Consider the following 18,438-nt stretch of genomic DNA (forward strand, 5'->3'; position numbering starts at 1 on the left):
CACCCACTGTGAATCAGGAAGAACTGCATTTGGAAACAGTTTTTAAAAGTGACAATTTATTAACGACAAAAGGAAAGTTGCATAGTAGTGTCGTGGAACACTTTCTGAAGGTAGGAGGAGTCCTGGGGACATTTGAAATCACGCCGAGACACAACATAGTATGTAGCTAAAACTAGTTCAATATTTAAGCACTGGGATATATTAAGCACAGCAGGAAAATACCGTAGGCCAGAAAAAAACGTGCCCGTGGTAGAAAGCACTACGATTCATGACAAGACAAGAGCGTTGGCCCTGAGCAGAGGCACGTCAGGTAGCCCCTGGGGACCCTGTGTATGGTGACAGTGAGGTGAAAGTGCTGACGCTGTGTGTTCTGAGAAAGGCTGCAGCAAAGTCACACAATGGCAAGATGCCCCTTAGATTTATTCCCTGTTGGATTTTGAGGTCTTGCTCACGCCGGATGGGCGCAAAGCTCGTAGTGTGGCCAAATATCTTGCGACTGCCACGTCCAGTTCCACAAGCCCCATGTGGGGTTGCAAGCAGCGGCTTAAGAAACTTTGCTCTTGTGGAACAACAGATCCGGTCCTTTCCGTCTTAGGACTCAGATCTGTCCAGATCACTGTCAACTTATCTCCATGTGTCAAGGTTCTGCATGACGTCTGCAATGGCTTCAACTTAGAAGGCTTCTCTGCTTGGTGGTCTCCCAATCATTGTAACGCATCCTGTTGCAATTCAGACAGTGATTCTCCCCCCCCCCCCTTTTTTTTTTAAACATAGCTCCTTTGCCTATCTTGACAACTCTTAAGAAACAGGACCTTCCAGCAGCTTCCGTCTGAAATAGCAAAGCATAAACGCTCACAGAGGTCGCTTCCTGTGTGAGCCCACTGATGCCGGGAAATCCTCGTGACCCTTCTCCTCGGCATGGCTGCGCTGGTGAATGAGGAGACTAGAGCCCCAGCTGAAACCCTTCCCGCACTCCTCGCACCGGTACGGTTTTTCACCTGTGTGAACTCTCTGGTGGGCTTTGAGGTACGAGCTCCAACTGAAGCCTTTGCCACACTCCTCGCACGTGTACGGCTTCTCTCCAGTGTGGATTCTGCGGTGGTCGTGGAGGTAGGACCTCTGCCGGAAGCGTCTCCCACACACGTCGCACCGGTATGGCTTTTCACCTGTGTGGACCCCACGGTGAGCCAGGAAATTGGAAGCCCTGCAGAAGCCTCTCCCGCACTCCTCACACTGATAGGGTCTCTCTCCGGTGTGGGACCTCCGGTGGGCTTGGAGGTGTGACTCTACGGTGAAGCCCTTCCCGCACTCCGCGCACTGGTAAGGTTTGTCTTCGCTGTGGACCCGCTGATGCACTTGGAGAGTGGAGACGCGCGTGAAGGCTTTCCCACACTTGTCGCATCCATAGGGTTTCTCTCCGGTGTGGATTCTACGGTGGACGGTAAGATCCGAACTCCGGCTGAAGCCCCTGCCGCAAGTGTTACATCGGTAGGGTTTCTCCCCCGTGTGGCCTCTCTGATGGGCCAGGAGATGTGAAACCTGGCTAAAGCCTTTGCCACACTCCTCGCATCGATAGGGCTTTTCGCCCGTGTGGACTCTTAGGTGATTGTTAAACTCGGAGCTGTGACAGAAACTCTTCCAGCAAGCATCACACTGATAGGGCTTGTTTCCGGTGTGGCCTCTCTGATGGTCCAGAAGGGTCGAAGCCCGAGTAAAGCCCTTTCCACACTCCTCACATGTGTACGGTTTCGCTCCAGTGTGCCTCACCTGATGGGCTTGAAGACCTGACAACCGGCAGAAGGAGTTATCACATTTTCCACATTTGTACCTCTTCTCCCCTGCAGCGGCTTGCCTGTTAGCCCCAAGATGGGGCGAGTCCGCGGTATAGTCTTTCTCTTTCATCTCCTCCCTGTGATGGTTTTTGCTACCACCTATTCCGCAGCGGAGCTGAAACTCCGAGTTATGACCGGAAAGTTTACTGAACCCTTCATCTTCCCAATGCGCATCTTGTTTCAACGGAGAGCCAGTTCCTCCGGTGTTTACCGTGCAATCTCGAGCCTTGGTTAACTCCCTCGTAACTTGTTGCCAGATTTGCGAGCAGAAAAGCTCGTCATGTGGCAGGTACCTCAACCCTCCTTCCTGAAGAGGGTCCGTCTCCTGTAGATTCCTGTCTCCTAAAAGCATATAGAGAGTTCAGAGAGAGGTGGAGCGCGTGAACGACGTGTTGGCTGATGTTGCCGTTGTACATACAGTCAAGACCACAGCCTAAGGCTTCATTCACTGAACCAGAGAAAGGTTGCCTTCCCCGTTAGCATGAGTGCCCTGTCACCTCACTGACGCGCCCAGCAGCTGAGGCCAATGCCACAGCGCCCACTCATCACATATTAACAAGAACCATCATGAGCCCTATAAAGTATCACAGGTGACAAGTTAAAATTCTTTTTTTTGAGAGAGAGAGGGGCGGGGGGTGGTTTCTATGTGTAGCCTTGGATGTCCTGGACTCGCCACCAAATGAATGTGACTCACTATGGGGAAAAGACACTCTGCTTAAGATGAGTACAATCCTGACCCCCAGGGGGCTGGCACTAAGGAGGCAATTACCGTCATGCAGCTGGAGATCTCATGAATGGTTAGTGACACATAAAGGGGCCCACGAAAGGCTCCTTGCCCTTCCACCCAAGGAGACAAAGCAAAAAGCTGTCCATAACCCTGGAAGCAGTCCCTCTCAGGAATCAGATCTATTTGGTGTTTCCTGAACCATGAGACATAGTTCTGCCTGTCTGTTTCTATTTTTATTTTATGTGGCAAGTGTTTGCCTGCATGCATGGGTAGTGCAAAATTCTGGAATTTTCTTTTCTTTAAAAAGCACAGAAATAGCCAGGCACTGGTGGCACACGCCTTTAATCCCAGCACTCGGGAGGCAGAGGCAGGCGGATCGCTGTGAGTTCGAGGCCAGCCTGGTCTACAAAGTGAGTCCAGGACAGCCAAGGCTACACACAGAAACCCTTTCTTGAAAAAACAAAAACAAACAAACATACAAAAGCCAAACCAAAAAAAAAAAACCCACAAAAACAAACAAAAAGCAGAGAAATATAAGAATGTTTTCATTTTAATGCCAGGTGTGGGGGATCTGGGGCTGCTTTGCAGCAGCTGACTATGACTTGCCTCGTGCTCTAGGAGAGGCGTGGTTTTGCCAGCTGCAGATAGTTTGACATTTGAAATTCTGGGGACTTTGCAGAGGCTATTTGACTGCTAGAGCCCTGGTAGCAGGAGTTGTTGGTCATCGTGTGTGTGTGGGGGGGGGGGTGCTGTTTGTAAGTAGTCATGCAAAAAGAAGCAAGTAGGAAAATAAATTAGATATCCTGACGATTAAGGAGAAGGTCAACTTGCCCCCCAAAACTTGACGCCTTTAATCAGCAGGAAGTAGTCTAATGACAATGCCACACCCTTCTGAGCCTTGACTTTATCCAGGGATCTCTTTCCTCTCTTTTCTGTCCTCCCAGCCCCCTTTATCTGGTATTAGTGGGCTGAAAGGGTGGAGAAGGATGGAAGAAAGAAAATCCCATAAAGTAACTGGTTACATGCATGTCTGTGCGCCACATGTGTGCGTACTACCCACAGAGGCCACAAGGGGGAGTCATATCCCCCAGAACTGGACTTACAGTTCATTGTGAGCCCCAGTGTAGGTGCTGAAAATAAAACCTGGGCCCTCTGCAATAGCAGCCAGGGCTCTTAACTGCTGAGTCGTCTCTCCATCTCCAGCAGTTGTTTTGAGAAAAAGGTGTGTGTGTGTGTGTGTGTGTGTGTGTGTGTGTGTGTGTGTGTGTGTGTGTGTGTGTGTGCGCGTGTGTGCGTGTGTGCGTGTGTGCGTGCGCACACGCGCCTGCCTGAGGTCAGAAGAGGGCACCAGATACCCTGGAGCTAGAGTTATAAACATGAACCACTTGATATGGGCAGGGACCAAACTCAGGTCCTCTGCAAGAGCAGCCAGTTCTCATATTTTCTCCAGACCCAGGTTTCAGTTGTTTATAAGCCAGTTAAGCCTATGGGTATCCTCTTCCTCCTCTTCCTCCTCCTCCTTCTCCTCCTCCTCTTCCTCTTCTTCCTTCTCCTCCTCCTCTTCTTCCTCCTCTTCTTCCTCCTCCTCCTCTTCCTCCTTCTCCTGGTCCTCTTCCTCTTCCTCCTCCTCTTCCTCTTCTTCCTCCTCCTCCTCCTCTTCTTCCTCCTCCTCCTCTTCCTCCTTCTCCTGGTCCTCTTCCTCTTCCTCCTCCTCTTCCTCCTTCTCCTGTTCCTCTTCCTCCTCCTCCTCTTCCTCCTTCTCCTGTTCTTCCTCCTCCTCTTCCTCTTCCTCCTCTTCCTCTTCCTCCTCTTCTTCCTCTTCCTCCTTCTCCTGTTCCTCCTCCTCCTCCACCTCATCATCATCATCATTGTCATTGTCATCAGCATGATTAACTATAGTGCTGGAACCTAAACCCGGAGTTTGTGCCTACAATCTTTTGTGGGTTCAAGCCCCACGTTGGGCACCACCTACACTCTTGTTACAGCAGATGGAGGCTACAGTGTTCAGATAACAAACATCTACCTATAGGTCGATTAATCAGTCTATTGAGCTATCCATCTGCAAAGGCACCTAGAAAACTTGAATTAGACTTCTTGGAGATGTCTTGATAATGAGATGTCAAGAGATGTCTAGACTGTGTTTTAATTATGCATTTGTGAGTTCGCCAACCATTATATATCTCCTTGACTAAGTGGAAGAAAATCCACATAGCCACTATAAATGCATTCATCTGCTCCACAGATGTTTACAGCACGGCTGCCCTCCACAGGTCTGCTCCGGGCGCTGAAGACGAAGCAATGAAAACTGACAGTTTCTCCTCTCCTGAGGCCATACTGCAGCAGGAACACAGTGAGACCTATGCATGGTAGAACTGCACACAGTGATGATCAGTGGTTGGACAGAAAAAAACAAAACAGGGTGAGGGGAGGAAAGAGGAAAAAAAAAAAAAGAAAGAAAGAAGACCCCTTGTATGTTGTCAGAGCTGAGAAGAGACCAGCATTATCCCAGGGAGGAGTCAGGAGGATCTCAGGTCAGGAACACGCTTGACATTTCAAAGCAGGCAAGGAGAGAAGAGCATGTGTGAATACACCAAGGAGGCCACTGTGAGTAAAGTGACTAAGGGGTAACATTTACATAAGTATGGCGCAGAAGGGACCCTGTAAGCCCCAGATTTGACTTCGTCAGATAAAGTCACTGAGATACAGCAGTTGCAGGAAGCCATGATGTGGCTGACGTCCAAAGGAGCCTGTGGGAGCAGAGAATGAAAGTGCAGGTGGCCACACTGGAGTATTGTAAACCCGGACGAGTCTCTCTAGGGCCTTGGCTCAGGCTGACATTGGCACAGATACAGTGCCCAAGAAGATGAGCTGGACAGGCTCAGAGCCTCGCTGGCCTCGCCTGCAGCCACCTCATGCTCTCTCTGGAACTGGTGGACAAGTTAATGCAATGGTCTGTGGCCCTATGAAGAAGTTTATTTATAACTAGCTCAGAGCTGCAGAGGTGGCTCAGCAGTTAAGAGCACTTACGGTTCTGGCAGAGGACCCAAGTTAGTTTCCCAACACCCACAATCGGGTGGCTCACTACAGCCAGTAACTATAGCTCCAGGGGATACAAAACCCTCTTCTGGCCGCTGTGGGTACCCACAGACACACACACACACACACACACACACACACACACACACTCACACACACACACACATAATCAACCTTAATAAGAGAAAATAAATTCACGAGTAGGTCAGCAAGATGGTTCAGAAGGTGAAATCATTTGCTGCCACGGATGATGACCTGAGTTCCATTCCTGGGACCCACATTGTGCAAGAGAGACGTGACATCCACAAGTTGTCCTCTGACTTCCACATGCATATTGTGGCACGCACGTGTGCATGTGCACTCCACCACACACGCACCCTCCAGTGTGTGTTTTCCAAACTTGCCGTTTGGGGTTTTTTGTTTGTTAGTTTTTCCAGACAGGGCTCCTCTGTGTAACCCTGGCTGTCCTGGAACTCCATAGACCAGGCTGCCCTTGAACTCGGAGATCCGCCTGCCTCTGCCTCCTAAGTGCTGGTGTTTGAGATAAGAGTTTCACTCTAGGCCCCAGGCTAGTCTTCCAAGTCATAGTGATCCTTCTGCCTCTGGCCTGTTTTCCAATATCCCTAACTGTGTCATAACAAAACAAATATATGTAAAAGACACAAAAGATACAGACATTAGCATACATTTTTAGAAAGGTCCATTTTCACAGGGACTGGTGGCTTTAAGCTAAGGCAGGAGGGTCACAGGTTCAAAGCCTGCTCGGGGCAGAGTGAGTGCAAGGACAGCCTGAACTGTTAGGGAGCCCTCACCCCAGATAAAAACGGAAAACAGTATTAGGAATTTATCATCACTGCAGAGCACTTGCCCAGCACATATAAGGCCCTGGTTCAACCTTCATCACCACACATCCACACACACTCATACACACTCGCACACACTCACACACACAGACCACATCCTCACACACACTCACATACATACACACAGACCACATACACACTCATGCACTCACACACACATACACATACAGACCATATCCTCACACACACTCATATGCACATAAACACACTGATACACACAGACCACATACACTCATACTCACACACAGACCACATACACACACTCATACACACTTACACACACTCATGCACACTCACTCACATACACATACAGACCACATCCTCACACACACACTGATACACACACACACAGATACACATAGACCACATACACACTCACACTCATGCTCACTCACACACACACACATGCAGACCACATCCTCACACACATACACACACAGACCACAGACACACACACATACATACACTCAAACTCACACACAGACTACATACACAGACACTCATACACACACACACAGAGAGACCATAAACACACATACACACATACACAGACCACGTATACACACTCATATACACATATACACACTCATACTCACACACAGACCACATACACACACTCATACACACTTATACACACTCATGCTCACTCACACACACATACACATACAGACCACATCCTCACACACATACACACATAGACCACATCCTCACACACATACACACACAGACCACAGACACACACACATACATACACTCAAACTCACACACAGACCATACACACACACTCATATACACACGCACACACACTCACACAGACCACATACACACTCACACGCATGCTCACTCACACTCACACACACATGCAGACCACATCCTCACACACATACACATTCACACTCATGCACGTACACTCACACTTACAAATGTATAATCGAAACAGAGTCTAGAATAGTCTCACACCCATACACACTCAGGCACACTTACACAGACACACCCATACATGTGTCTTATGTTATTTTTGGCCACAAGCTATAGTTTTTACTGCAATAAGAAGCTACCACCGCCGGGCGTGGTGGCGCACGCCTTTAATCCCAGCACTCGGGAGGCAGAGGCAGGCGGATCGCTGTGAGTTCGAGGCCAGCCTGGTCTACAGAGCAAGTCCAGGACGGCCAAGGCTACACAGAGAAACCCTGTCTCAAAAACTAAAAAAAAAAAAAAGAAGCTACCACCAAGGTTTCTGATTATTGTAACCTCCTTCCCCACTTGGAGACAGGGTTCCTCTGTGTAGCCCTGGCTGTCCTGGATCTCACTCTGTAGGCCAGGCTGGCCTCGAACTCACAGAGGCCTGCCTCTGCCTCTCAAGTGCCAGAATTAAAGGTGTGCAGCACCATGCATTGTTTTTCTACCCTACTTTTTCTTTTTGTTTCATTAAATATTGTCCATAGAGGGCCAGCGAGACAGTTTTAAGGGAAAAAGCACCTGCTGCCAAGCCCAAAGACCTGAGTTCAATTCCCAGGCTTCACGTGGTGTAAGGAAAGCACCAACTCCCACAAGTTGACCTCTCACTCCCATATGCATACCAGGGCACATATGCACCCACATACATACAAATGCACACTAAGTCATTTTTTTTTAACTTAAGGTTTATTTATTTTACGTGTATGAGTTTTGCCTGCATGTATGTCTGTGCACCGTGTGCATGTCTAGTGCCTGTTGGGTTGAGATGAGGAAGTCAGATTGGCTGGCATTACACGTGACTGTAAAGCTGCCACGTGGGTGCTAAGAACCAAACTCAGGTTCTCTGCAAGAGCAGCCAGGGGTGGTGCACACCTTTAATCCTGGCACTCAGGAGGCAGAGGCAGGTGGATCACTGTGATTTCAAGGCCAGCCTGGTCTACAAAGCTACACAGAGAGACCCTGTCTCGGTAAAAAAAAAAAAAAAAAAAAAAAAAAAAAAAAAAGCTCATATATTCGATACACGTGTGGAGATAATTACAATTAGAAAAGGCACGAAAACATAGCATCAGCCCACCCATGCTGTTCATATACAAAACACACGTGTTAGGTGGCAGAGGAACGCTGGAAAAACTTAGCTCTGAACCTCACAATGATTAAAACTCTAGAGCCCCCTGAAGGAGCTGCATGCACACAGCAGCCATTGTCTGCCACACACCCATCCTCACCCACTGACAGAAGGTTCCTGAAGGTCTCCAGCATCACGTCACGGTACAGCTTCCTCTGGTCAGCATCCAGCAGCCCCAGCTCCTCCTCACTGAAGACCACGGCCACGTCCCTGAACGTCACCGCCTCCTGGTGACAGCAAACACAGGCCCACCTGAATCTTTCAACAAAGGGTAACTGAGGCTGGGATGGGGGTCAGGCCGTGGGGTGCCTTCCCAGCATCCACAGAACCCTGGGTCACGTCCCCCAGCACAGCATACACTGGGTATGGGGCTTAGTGCTTGTAATTCCAGTGTGTGAAAGGCTGGTACAAGGCAAGATGGTGACTTATCAGTTGCAGCCATGTTGAGTTCCAGGACAGGATGGAACCCTGCCTCAGAAACATAAAGCAAACAAAAAGAAAACTCACAAAAGGATCGCTCTCTACATATAAAGACAGCTGTCTGTTTTCTCACTTGTTAAAACTGCAATATCAACAAATGCACAATTTTTAAATTATAGAATGCTTGCGGTGTTTTTTGTTTGTTTGTTTTGTTTTTTTAGTTTAGTTTTGGTTGTTTTTTGTTTTTGTTTGTTTGGCTATCATAGTCTTTCCCTAACATGAATATAAAGATCCTTGGTTCTGCATGCCACACAACACGGAACCCATAACAAAAATCTGCACTAGCAAGAGACAGTTCAGTGGGTAAAAGCTACCAAGCCAGAGATCCCAAGTTCAATCCCCGGGAGCCACATGGTGGAAGGAGAGAACTGACTCCTATGGGTTGCTCTCCAAATATACTCACATACTCAAAATAAATGTAAAAATAAATAAATAAATCATAATTTAAATCAGTGAAAAACAACTTGATATATTGTATTTACTTATGTCAGTAAAATAATATATTTTCTTCCTTTTTTGTATTTCAAGACAGGGTTTCTCTGTGTAGCCCTGGCTGTCCTAGAACTCACTCTGTAGATCAGGCTGGCCTTGAACTCACAGAGATCCACCTGCTTCTGCCTCCCGAGTGGTGGAATTAAAGGCATGAGCCCCCACTGTCCAGAAAAGTAATATATTTTCATATTGTTACTAATCATGGTTATTTTTCTCTATATATATTGTAATTTTTGTTTTGAGATGCAGCCTTCTAGCTGAGGCTGGCTTCACACTTGCTGTGTAGCCAAGGATGACCCTGCACTTCTAGCTTAGGCTGGCTTCATACTTGCTATGTAGCCAAGGATAACCCCACACTTCTAGCTGAGACTGGCTTCACATTTGCTGTGTAGCCAAGGATGACCCTGTACTTCTCAGCTTAGGCTGGCTTCACACTTTCTATGTAGCCAAGGATGACCCCACACTTCTAGCTTAGGCTGGCTTCACACTTGCTGTGTAGCCAAGAATGACCCTGTACTTCTCAGCTTAGGCTGGCTTCACACTTGCTATGTAGCCAAGGATGACCCCACACTTCTAGCTTAGGCTGGCTTCACACTTGCTGTGTAGCCAAGAATGACCCTGTACTTCTCAGCTTAGGCTGGCTTCACACTTTCTATGTAGCCAAGGATGACCCCGCACTTCTAGCTTAGGCTGGCTTCATACTTGCTGTGTAGCCAAGGATGACCCCGCACTTCTAGCTTAGGCTGGCTTCACACTTGCTATGTAGCCAAGGATGACCCTGTACTTCTCAGCTTAGGCTGGCTTCACACTTTCTATGTAGTCAAGGATGACCCTGCACTTCTAGCTTAGGCTGGCTTCACACTTGCTATGTAGCCAAGGATGACCCTGCACTGCTCTAATGCCCCTGCCTCTGTTTCCTGAGTAGTGGGATCACAGGTGTGTGGCACCATAACTGGAATACGGGGAGCTGGGAATTGAACCTGGGGCCTTAAGCATGCAAGGCAAGGCAAGCACTCTACCCATTAAGCCTTGTCCCTAGCCCCGTGTTAATTTCTCTTTGGCACTTTTTCTTCATATTTTAACTAGAGTATTAGCTTACAGCTATGGAAAATCCCGCCTACATTCCGTTTACAAATTCTGTTACAATCTTATAAAATTATGTTTACAAGCTCTGTTTTAAAATTCTGTTAAGCTTAGCGGATGTTTATTCCCCACTGCTGGGGGATCAAAGCCAGGGCGCTAAAATGCCCACGCTAATATCCTGCCCTGATTTCCACGCTTAGCATGCAGGTAGGAAACCTTCTCCCTCTCAATCTCCACCCAGCGTTGCGGATCTCAAAGTGTCCCAACCTGAATGACACTGTCATGAGCTTTTCTAGTCTGTGCTTGTAAACTCACTCGTATTTAAGTTTACTACTATTATTATTTTGGTGTTGGTGTTGGTTGGTTGGTTCTTTGCTTTTTTTTTTTTTTTTTTTTTTTTTTCAAGACAGGGCTTCTCTGCACCACCTTGGCAGTCCTGGACCTCGCTATGTAGACCAGGCTGACCTTACACTCTCAGAGATCTGCCTGCCTCTGCCTACCAAGTGCTGGCATTAAACTGCCAACACTTTTATTATTTTTAAAAAAATCTTTATAGCTTTTAATTATGTGTATGTGGAGGTGTCCTAAGAGGCCAGAAGACAGAGTCAGGTCCCCTGAAGCTGGCGTTTCAAGCTGTTTTGAGCCACCTGATGCAATCAGTGCTCTTTGGCACCGAGCATCTTTCCAGCCCTTGTTTCTATTATTTTATTCATCCAAGTATAAAGTGATAGAAACAAAACAAACATTAAGTGATAATAAAACACAAAGTGATTTTTTTTTTTTTTAATTTCAAGACAGAGTTTCTCTGTGTGGCCCTGGCTGTCTTGTACTTGCTTTGTAGGCCAGGCTGGCCTCAAACTCACAGAGATCCCCCTGCCTCTGCATCCCTGAGGGCTGAGATTACAGCTGTGTACCACCTGCCAAACACAGGGTGATCGGCATCTGGCCTTCAAGACCTTCTCAAGCCAGGTGCTGTGGCACACGCCTCTAATCCAAGCTCTCAGGGAGGCGGAGGCAGGAGGATCTATGTGAGTTCCAAGGCAGCCTGGTCTACAAAGAAGGACAGGCAAGGCTACACAGAGAGAACCCCTATCTCAAAAAACAAACAAAAAAAGAGTTTCTTAAATGTAAGCAATTCTCCTTAATACTTCCTAAGAAGCAAGGAGATATGAGGAACTTTTAAGCTGCGGTTCTCAATCTGTGGGTCATGAACCCTTGGAGGGTCAAATGACCCTTTCACAGGGGTCAAATACCAGATATTTACATTACAATTTATAACAGTACCATGCTTACAGTTACGAAGTAGCAACAAAAATGATTTTATGGATGGGGGGGTGTCACCCCATCACAAGGAACTGTATTCAAGGGTCCCGGCCTTAGGGAGGCTGAGAACCGCTGCCTTTGAGAGAAAAGAGATGAAAATGTAAGGGCCAGTGAGACAGCTCAGGAGGGAAGGTGCTCACCACCAAGTCTGGGAAACTGAGGCTACTCCCCTGAGGTCCATCCCCAGTATGCACAGGTTGGGGAGAGAGAGCCACGAGTTGTCCTCTGACCTCCACATGCCCACCAGGCTGTGGCACATGTGTCCCTCTCAACAGCCACATCCACTCGACAGGTAAATCAGTAAACACGCAAAGAACAGGCAGCCCAACTCACCTTGACCTTGGTCATTGTCCTCCTGGGGAATGGCTGGGTCTTAGGAAGGTGCAAGGAGGGAAGAAGAAACAATCCATCAAACAAAAACAAAAAACCGTGAGCGTCTACCTGTGCTTCATAAAGATGCTCTCCTTTCTCATGTCTGAATCTGACTGTCATGCTGGGACAGTAGACAACGGGGGACAAGTCAGTGGTCGAGGAGCCAGGCTGCGTGACAGCCAGCTTTCCAAACACACAAGGCTTTGTGGACTCACCAAGCTAAGAGGCGAGCCATGAAAGGCTTTCCCATGGAAACAGCGGCCACTGAATGGCGCCGCCAGCTCTGTGAATCACAGGTAGCCACATTTTTTTCCTCGTCAACATGTAGGCTCAATTTTCTTAACAATTATATTGTATTATAAACTCACTAACAGAGCGTACCTCACTTATGGCTCGACTAGCCCAAACCAATAGGAAAAGGAGATTAAAGGACACAATAATGAAACCTTAAGGAGATCAGTTCCAAGGAACAAGTCTCCTGGCGTAGTCAGCAGGACCTCAGCAAACCAGCAATTCAACCAAGGTTGCTGCTGGGACCTGGGACAGCAGCTGAGGTCCAGAGCCTCAGCCGGAGCCCAAAGCCTTGAAGCCTTTCCTGGAGCAATTCTCTCTTGGAGAGTCTCTCAAAGTGTTGATGAACATCCAAACCAATCCCAAGTCTTCTCTCTTCAGCCTCTTCTCTTGTTTTGGGCTCGTGTGTGTGTGTGTGTGTGTGTGTGTGTGTGTGTATCCTCTCAGAGGCTCTACTAGGATGTTTTCAACTGGCAACTTCCAAGCTCCCTCACTAGTCTGTTCCCCATCCCACACTTGGGATCAACACAAAAACATGTGTATCTCTCCTACGTCAATGTAATTGGAATTTAAAAACTACAGGAACCATCATCGCTGGACTGAAACGAGAGCTTGGTATGATGTCACACACCTACAGTTCTGACGTTCAGGAAAGACTGAGGCAGGAGGATTGCTATCAGTTCAAGTTGGCCTGGATTATACAGTGAGACTCTTTCTCCAGCTGACGCCCTCCCCACATTCCTCACACTGGTACATTTTTTTTTTTCTCCAGTGTGAACTCTCTGGTGGGTTTGAAGGTATGAGCTCCAACTGAAGCCTTTCCCACACTGCTTGCAATTGTACGATTTCTCTCCAGTGTGGACCTTCTGGTGAGTTGAAGGAAGAACCTCTTCTGGAAGCTTTTCCCATACGCATCACACAGGTACAATATTTTTTTTCCAGTGTGGGTTCCTTTCTCAAAAGTCATTATGAAAGCTAGAAACATGCTATTGTTCGGCACAGGAGGGGCTCTGTGTAGCACATGCCTGCTAGCACGCAGTTCACGGAAGGCTCGTCACACATACCTGCAAAGAAGAAGCCGCTATGCAGGCTGGGTGCCAACACCTAAACCTCTATGCACATCCTCAGCTATAAGAAAGACAGAGATAGCATATCAGTCCCAGGATTATGATGGCGAGTCATGAGCATACACAGGCAGCACGCTTGATGAGGTACCTGGTGTCTGAGGGCATTCTTACCAACACAGAGGACCATGGTTGCCCCCATGAGCACACGAGGTCAGAGGCAGGTGGGGTCCCTGAAGCCAGCTTCATTCCGTGGCTAGGATTCCAAGCCTTGTCCCTCTGTTGCTTCTAAAGGCCAAACCAGATGGGCGGGAGTCACAGAGAGAAGTGAGTGCTGACAGAAAGGGGCGAGAGGCAGATTCTGGAGCGAAGAAAGGTCAGAGGTGAAGGATATGCTTCGAGGAAACCAAAGCTGTGCGCCTGACACCAGCGCTCTCGCCTGAAGGCCTCAAGATGAGTCACTGTCCCAAACTGGCCATCACCTTGATTATAGGTGGACAGGGCCCCCCCAAAGATAGGAACAGTTAGCTATGTTAGAGAAGAGGCACCCTGTAACAAATGGGGGTGAGGTGGGGTGGCCGAAGCAATGCCAACCATTAACTACGTATAAAGCCACCTTGAGGGATCTGCGTCTAAACAAAGACAGGAAGACCCTGCAGGGCTGCTTTGTTATACACACATTTGCCACCACTCTTCCCCTATCAATTTATTTTATTATGTTTAGTTAGGGTGTGTAGGGCGCACGTGGGGCCACCAAAAGAGAATACCTGTGGCAGGAATTGGTTCATCCTGGGGGTTGAACACGGGTCACCACACTTGGCAGCAAGCACTCTTCCCGCTGAGCCATCCTGCTGGCTCTGTTACTGTATTTAAACCTAAAGTTCAAGTCAGGACCATGAAGTCAGAGAGGAGGTGTCACCAGACCTCTCCATCTCTAAGTCCCAATGTGGCTACTGTGTTTCAGTCTCCTCTCTCTGCATCTTGCCATGACTTGTCTCTGGTCAGATAGGGACAGACGGCTGAGTGGAGCCTACTAGGGTTTCCGAAGGACTTTGGCTAAAACTCTGGTTATAGTCCCAGGCGGTTCTGTGCTTTAGTGAGATAGATTATCATTAAAAGATAGAGTAGACGTTAGTCCTAGCACTCGGGAGGCAGAGGCAGGCAGTTCTCTGTGAGTTCAAAGCCCAACCTGGTCTACAGAGTGAGTTCCATAACAGCAAGGGACACACACACAGAGCCTATCTCAAAAAAGATGGAGGTTGGGGAGAAAGAGAGAAAGAAGAAGAGGAAGGAAGAAAGGGGAGGGAGGGAAAGAGGGGGGAGGGAGGGAGACTGAGAGACCAAATCACACTGAAAACACCAAACACAAGCTCATCAACCTGACCAGAAGCGCATGTAACTCCTGGACCAAGGAACCCCAATGCGGCAGGCACACTACCTTGTACCCTGGGCACTTGTCAGGAGCCTTGTTCAGTGAAGGATTCCTGTCATTGTTCCCAGCTCCATTCCAGCTAATCCTGCCTGTGAAGATCAGCTCAGGTCACACTAGCTCTTAAGTCCACCCCTGCCCCGCCCTCATCTGTGTCTTCTCCTGAAGATGCATATCTAACCCTCTGCTGGGCTCTGCCTGCAAGAGCCCGTGTGTGTGTGTGTGTGTGTGTGTGTGTGTGTGTGTGTGTGTGTGTGTGAGAGAGAGAGAGAGAGAGAGAGAGAGAGAGAGAGAGAGAGAGAGAGAGAGAGAGAGCACACCAAGTGACCCGTGGTCTGAGATTTATCATTAGTTATTAAGCTCAGAATAAAAGAACCTGGGCCGGGATTCTGGTGCCCCATATTTGACCACCTCCCCTTGGTGGGGGAGGCCTGGTGGCACTCCAAGAAAGAATAAGCAGGCTACCAAGATGAGACTTAATAGCCTATGACCATATATTGGGGGAGGACCTCTTGGTCATAGACCTAGGGGAAGGGAATAGGGTGAAAGCGGGAGGGAGGAATGGGAGGATACAAGTGATGGGATGGCAATTGAGTTGTAATCTGAATAAATTAATAATTTTTTTTAAAACCCGGGATTAATTACCAACGAAATCGAGATTCCTTGGCAAGCTGCAGCCTATGAACTGACATACCTTGTGACTTTCTCATCACTTACTAGATTTTGACATCGTGGAAAGCCACAATGACTCCATCTACCCTTCTACATCACAGGCTTACAACAAACCTCCACCTATCCCGGTTCCCTGAATTGAGTCCTAGAACCTTCAGGGCCAGGTCAGGTGGCACCTGCCACACCAATTTCCCAAATGACCCTATCAGCATGGCCCTCCGCACCCCAGCTCCAGACGACAGCAGTGAAGCAAGGCGTGATGGCCCACACCTGTCATCGCAGCACACCCAAGGCTGAGGCAGGAGGGTGACCGAGCCACACACTGAGACCCAGTCAGTGCAATGATCTCTGCGGGATGTAGGGAGGCTCACTGGCGGCCCAGGGCTTCCGCCTCGCCAGCCTGGAGCCGACGCCCCTGCGGCCGCCCGCCACCGACCCCGCAAAACTCCAGATCCAGGGATCAGTCGCGGAAGCTGCGGAAAGGAGGACACTCGCGGGAGAACAAGGGAGTGGATGCTAACTGAAACCACCTGGGATTCCCGAAAGCCTCTCCTCGGCCTGCGCAGAAGCTGCACAGCAAGGCTCAGAGAACTTAAACTACACTTCCCAGAAGCCTCCATGTCAGCTCTCTGTAAGCCCCACATCCTGGGAAGGCTGAGCTACATTTCCAGCAGTGGGTGAGGGAACCCATGAAGCACTCTAGTCTAGTGGAGTGTGCCCGGGAGTCTAGCAGCTCTGCGGAGTGTGTTTGTGCCACGCAGCCCTTTCCCTGGTCCTCCGCGGAACTTTTCAGGTCCGCATTATGCAACCCAGATCGCCAAAGACCACTCAGGAGCCACTTGAGATGCAGGTTCATTCAGGCTTAAGCAGGGACTCTTCCCTGTCACCAAAGCAGCGGCTAAGGAAGGAGAATACGGGGCTTCAGACAAGGAAAGGCTTTCATCGCGGTTACAGTAGGCTGGGGAAATTCCGCTGGGGAGTGATAATCATTGGTTCGAGTTTCACTTACGTAATGGGGGGCGGGGTCTTACTTTCTTCTAATTGGCCGCAACCGGTCACAATGTACACATGGTCCCTTGTCACGTCTGGATTTGGGGCCATCTGGTCTTCAGGCCTTCCCAGACATTCTCTGATAGGCAGTTGCTAGGGAACAGCTGCTGAGGCCATCTTGTGGTTTTCTTTGAGACTAAAGTTCCTTTTCTTGGGAAACAGAAACTCAGGCTTAAGCTGTCTTAGTAAAAACCTAAGCGTTTCATAGAGTCCGCTAGACTTCTAACAGAATGGAGTCAGCACCTACAGTACCAAAATTTATATTCCTAATAAGACAAGCAAGGAGAGCTGGAGAGATAGTTCAGAGGTTAAGACCATTGGCTGCTCTTCCAAAGGTCCTGAGTTCAATTCTCAGCAACCACATGGTGGCTCACAACCATCTATAATGAGATCTGGTGCCCTCTTCTGGCCTGCAGGGGTACATGCAGGCAGAACGCTGTATACACTGTATACATAACAAATAAATCTATAGAAAAAGGGTGTGGGGGCACAAGCCTGTAATCGCAGCACTCTGGGAGGCAGAGGCAGGAGGATCTCTGTGAGTTTGAGGCCAGCCTGGTCTACAAAGCGAGTCCAGGACAGCAGAGGCTACACAGAGAACCTCGTGGGGGATGGAAGGGACATCTGGGTAGACTATGTTTGGCTAGTTTGAAAGGTAATTGGCTCCCTGGCTCAGCAGATTCACAGTTCTGCTATCAATCCGGGCTTGTTATGCGCTCTGAATCCAGATGATCCCTTAGCAAATCAAGTGGCCAGACCATGGAAGAGCTGGGAAGCCCAAAGCCATAGAAATGGTGAATTCTCAGACAAGACTGTATGCCATGAATTGTATTTATATCATCAAGTGTACATCTGTTCTGTTCTGTAGAGACTTCTTCTTTCGTTGTTGGCATTGAATGGACACAGTCTTACAAACATTTCAGATGAAAAGCCCAGGCACCTTCATTTTTAGTGAGGACATGCACACTAGCAAAGCTCAGTCTTGTCCTGGTTCATGTTGTAAAGCAAGTGTAGGGGCTGGAAGTATGCTCCAAGATGTTTCGATGTTGGAAACAGGGACGGGATCCCTGCCCCAATCCCGTGCCATCTGCTTCTAATAGACTCCGTCTGCGTCTATCACCCATCCATTTTCCCATATACTTGCTAATGTTCTTCATCTGGGCCATCCACGCTGGCCACATCTTTCTCCTCCACCATCTAACCCATGGTGGCCTTCTTCTCCTCTCACTAGTCAAGTGCAGTGAGGAGGGGGGACGTGTAGAAGAGGAGTTCAGTCTGTAACTGACAGTTAACAATCAATTGTGATAACTCACTATGCCACTTGTCGATAAACTACTAATATTATTAGGCCCCATATTGGGCGCCACCTGTAGTTTTATTACCAATAGGGCCTAATAATTGTTTGTTCTCTGGCCTATGATTATTATGGCAGTATAACCCGCTAGGAATCAGTCAAGACGCAGACACTATTATATTTTAAGATAGCCTTAGTTAACCTGGGGCAGGGCAGACATTGATACCCTGAACTACTTTTGATAGTAGGGCAGGGTATCCCATACCTGCCACAATCCCTTGCCATCTGTTTCTAATCAAACTACCTCCCATCCGTAATCCCAAATACTTGTTAATGTTCTTCATCTG

At 48.4% G+C, this 18,438-nt stretch overlaps 1 protein-coding gene across 3 annotated transcripts in view; it reads right to left on the bottom strand.

The window, feature by feature from the left end:
* LOC127203712 (zinc finger protein 235-like) overlaps positions 1 to 16,282 on the bottom strand; it is a 301,721-nt gene extending 285,439 nt beyond the window's left edge. The window contains exons 1-4 of one of the 3 annotated variants that reach the window (XM_051162560.1): positions 16,193 to 16,282; positions 12,253 to 12,291; positions 8,642 to 8,768; positions 806 to 2,174 (exon numbers count right to left, since the gene is read on the bottom strand). In XM_051162560.1, the coding sequence (XP_051018517.1) occupies positions 853 to 2,174; positions 8,642 to 8,768; positions 12,253 to 12,267 (1,464 nt within the window). In that variant the 5' untranslated portion in view covers positions 12,268 to 12,291; positions 16,193 to 16,282 and the 3' untranslated portion in view covers positions 806 to 852. Of the gene's footprint in view, positions 1 to 805; positions 2,175 to 8,641; positions 8,769 to 12,252; positions 12,292 to 16,017; positions 16,108 to 16,192 lie in introns of those variants that run through there. The other 2 variants (XM_051162558.1, XM_051162559.1) reach the window with 2 other exon arrangements.
* Between the last annotated feature and the right edge of the window lie 2,156 nt (positions 16,283 to 18,438).

Source organism: Acomys russatus, chromosome 19, assembly GCF_903995435.1.
Source record: "Acomys russatus chromosome 19, mAcoRus1.1, whole genome shotgun sequence".
In the NCBI taxonomy this organism is placed as follows: domain Eukaryota; kingdom Metazoa; phylum Chordata; class Mammalia; order Rodentia; family Muridae; genus Acomys; species Acomys russatus.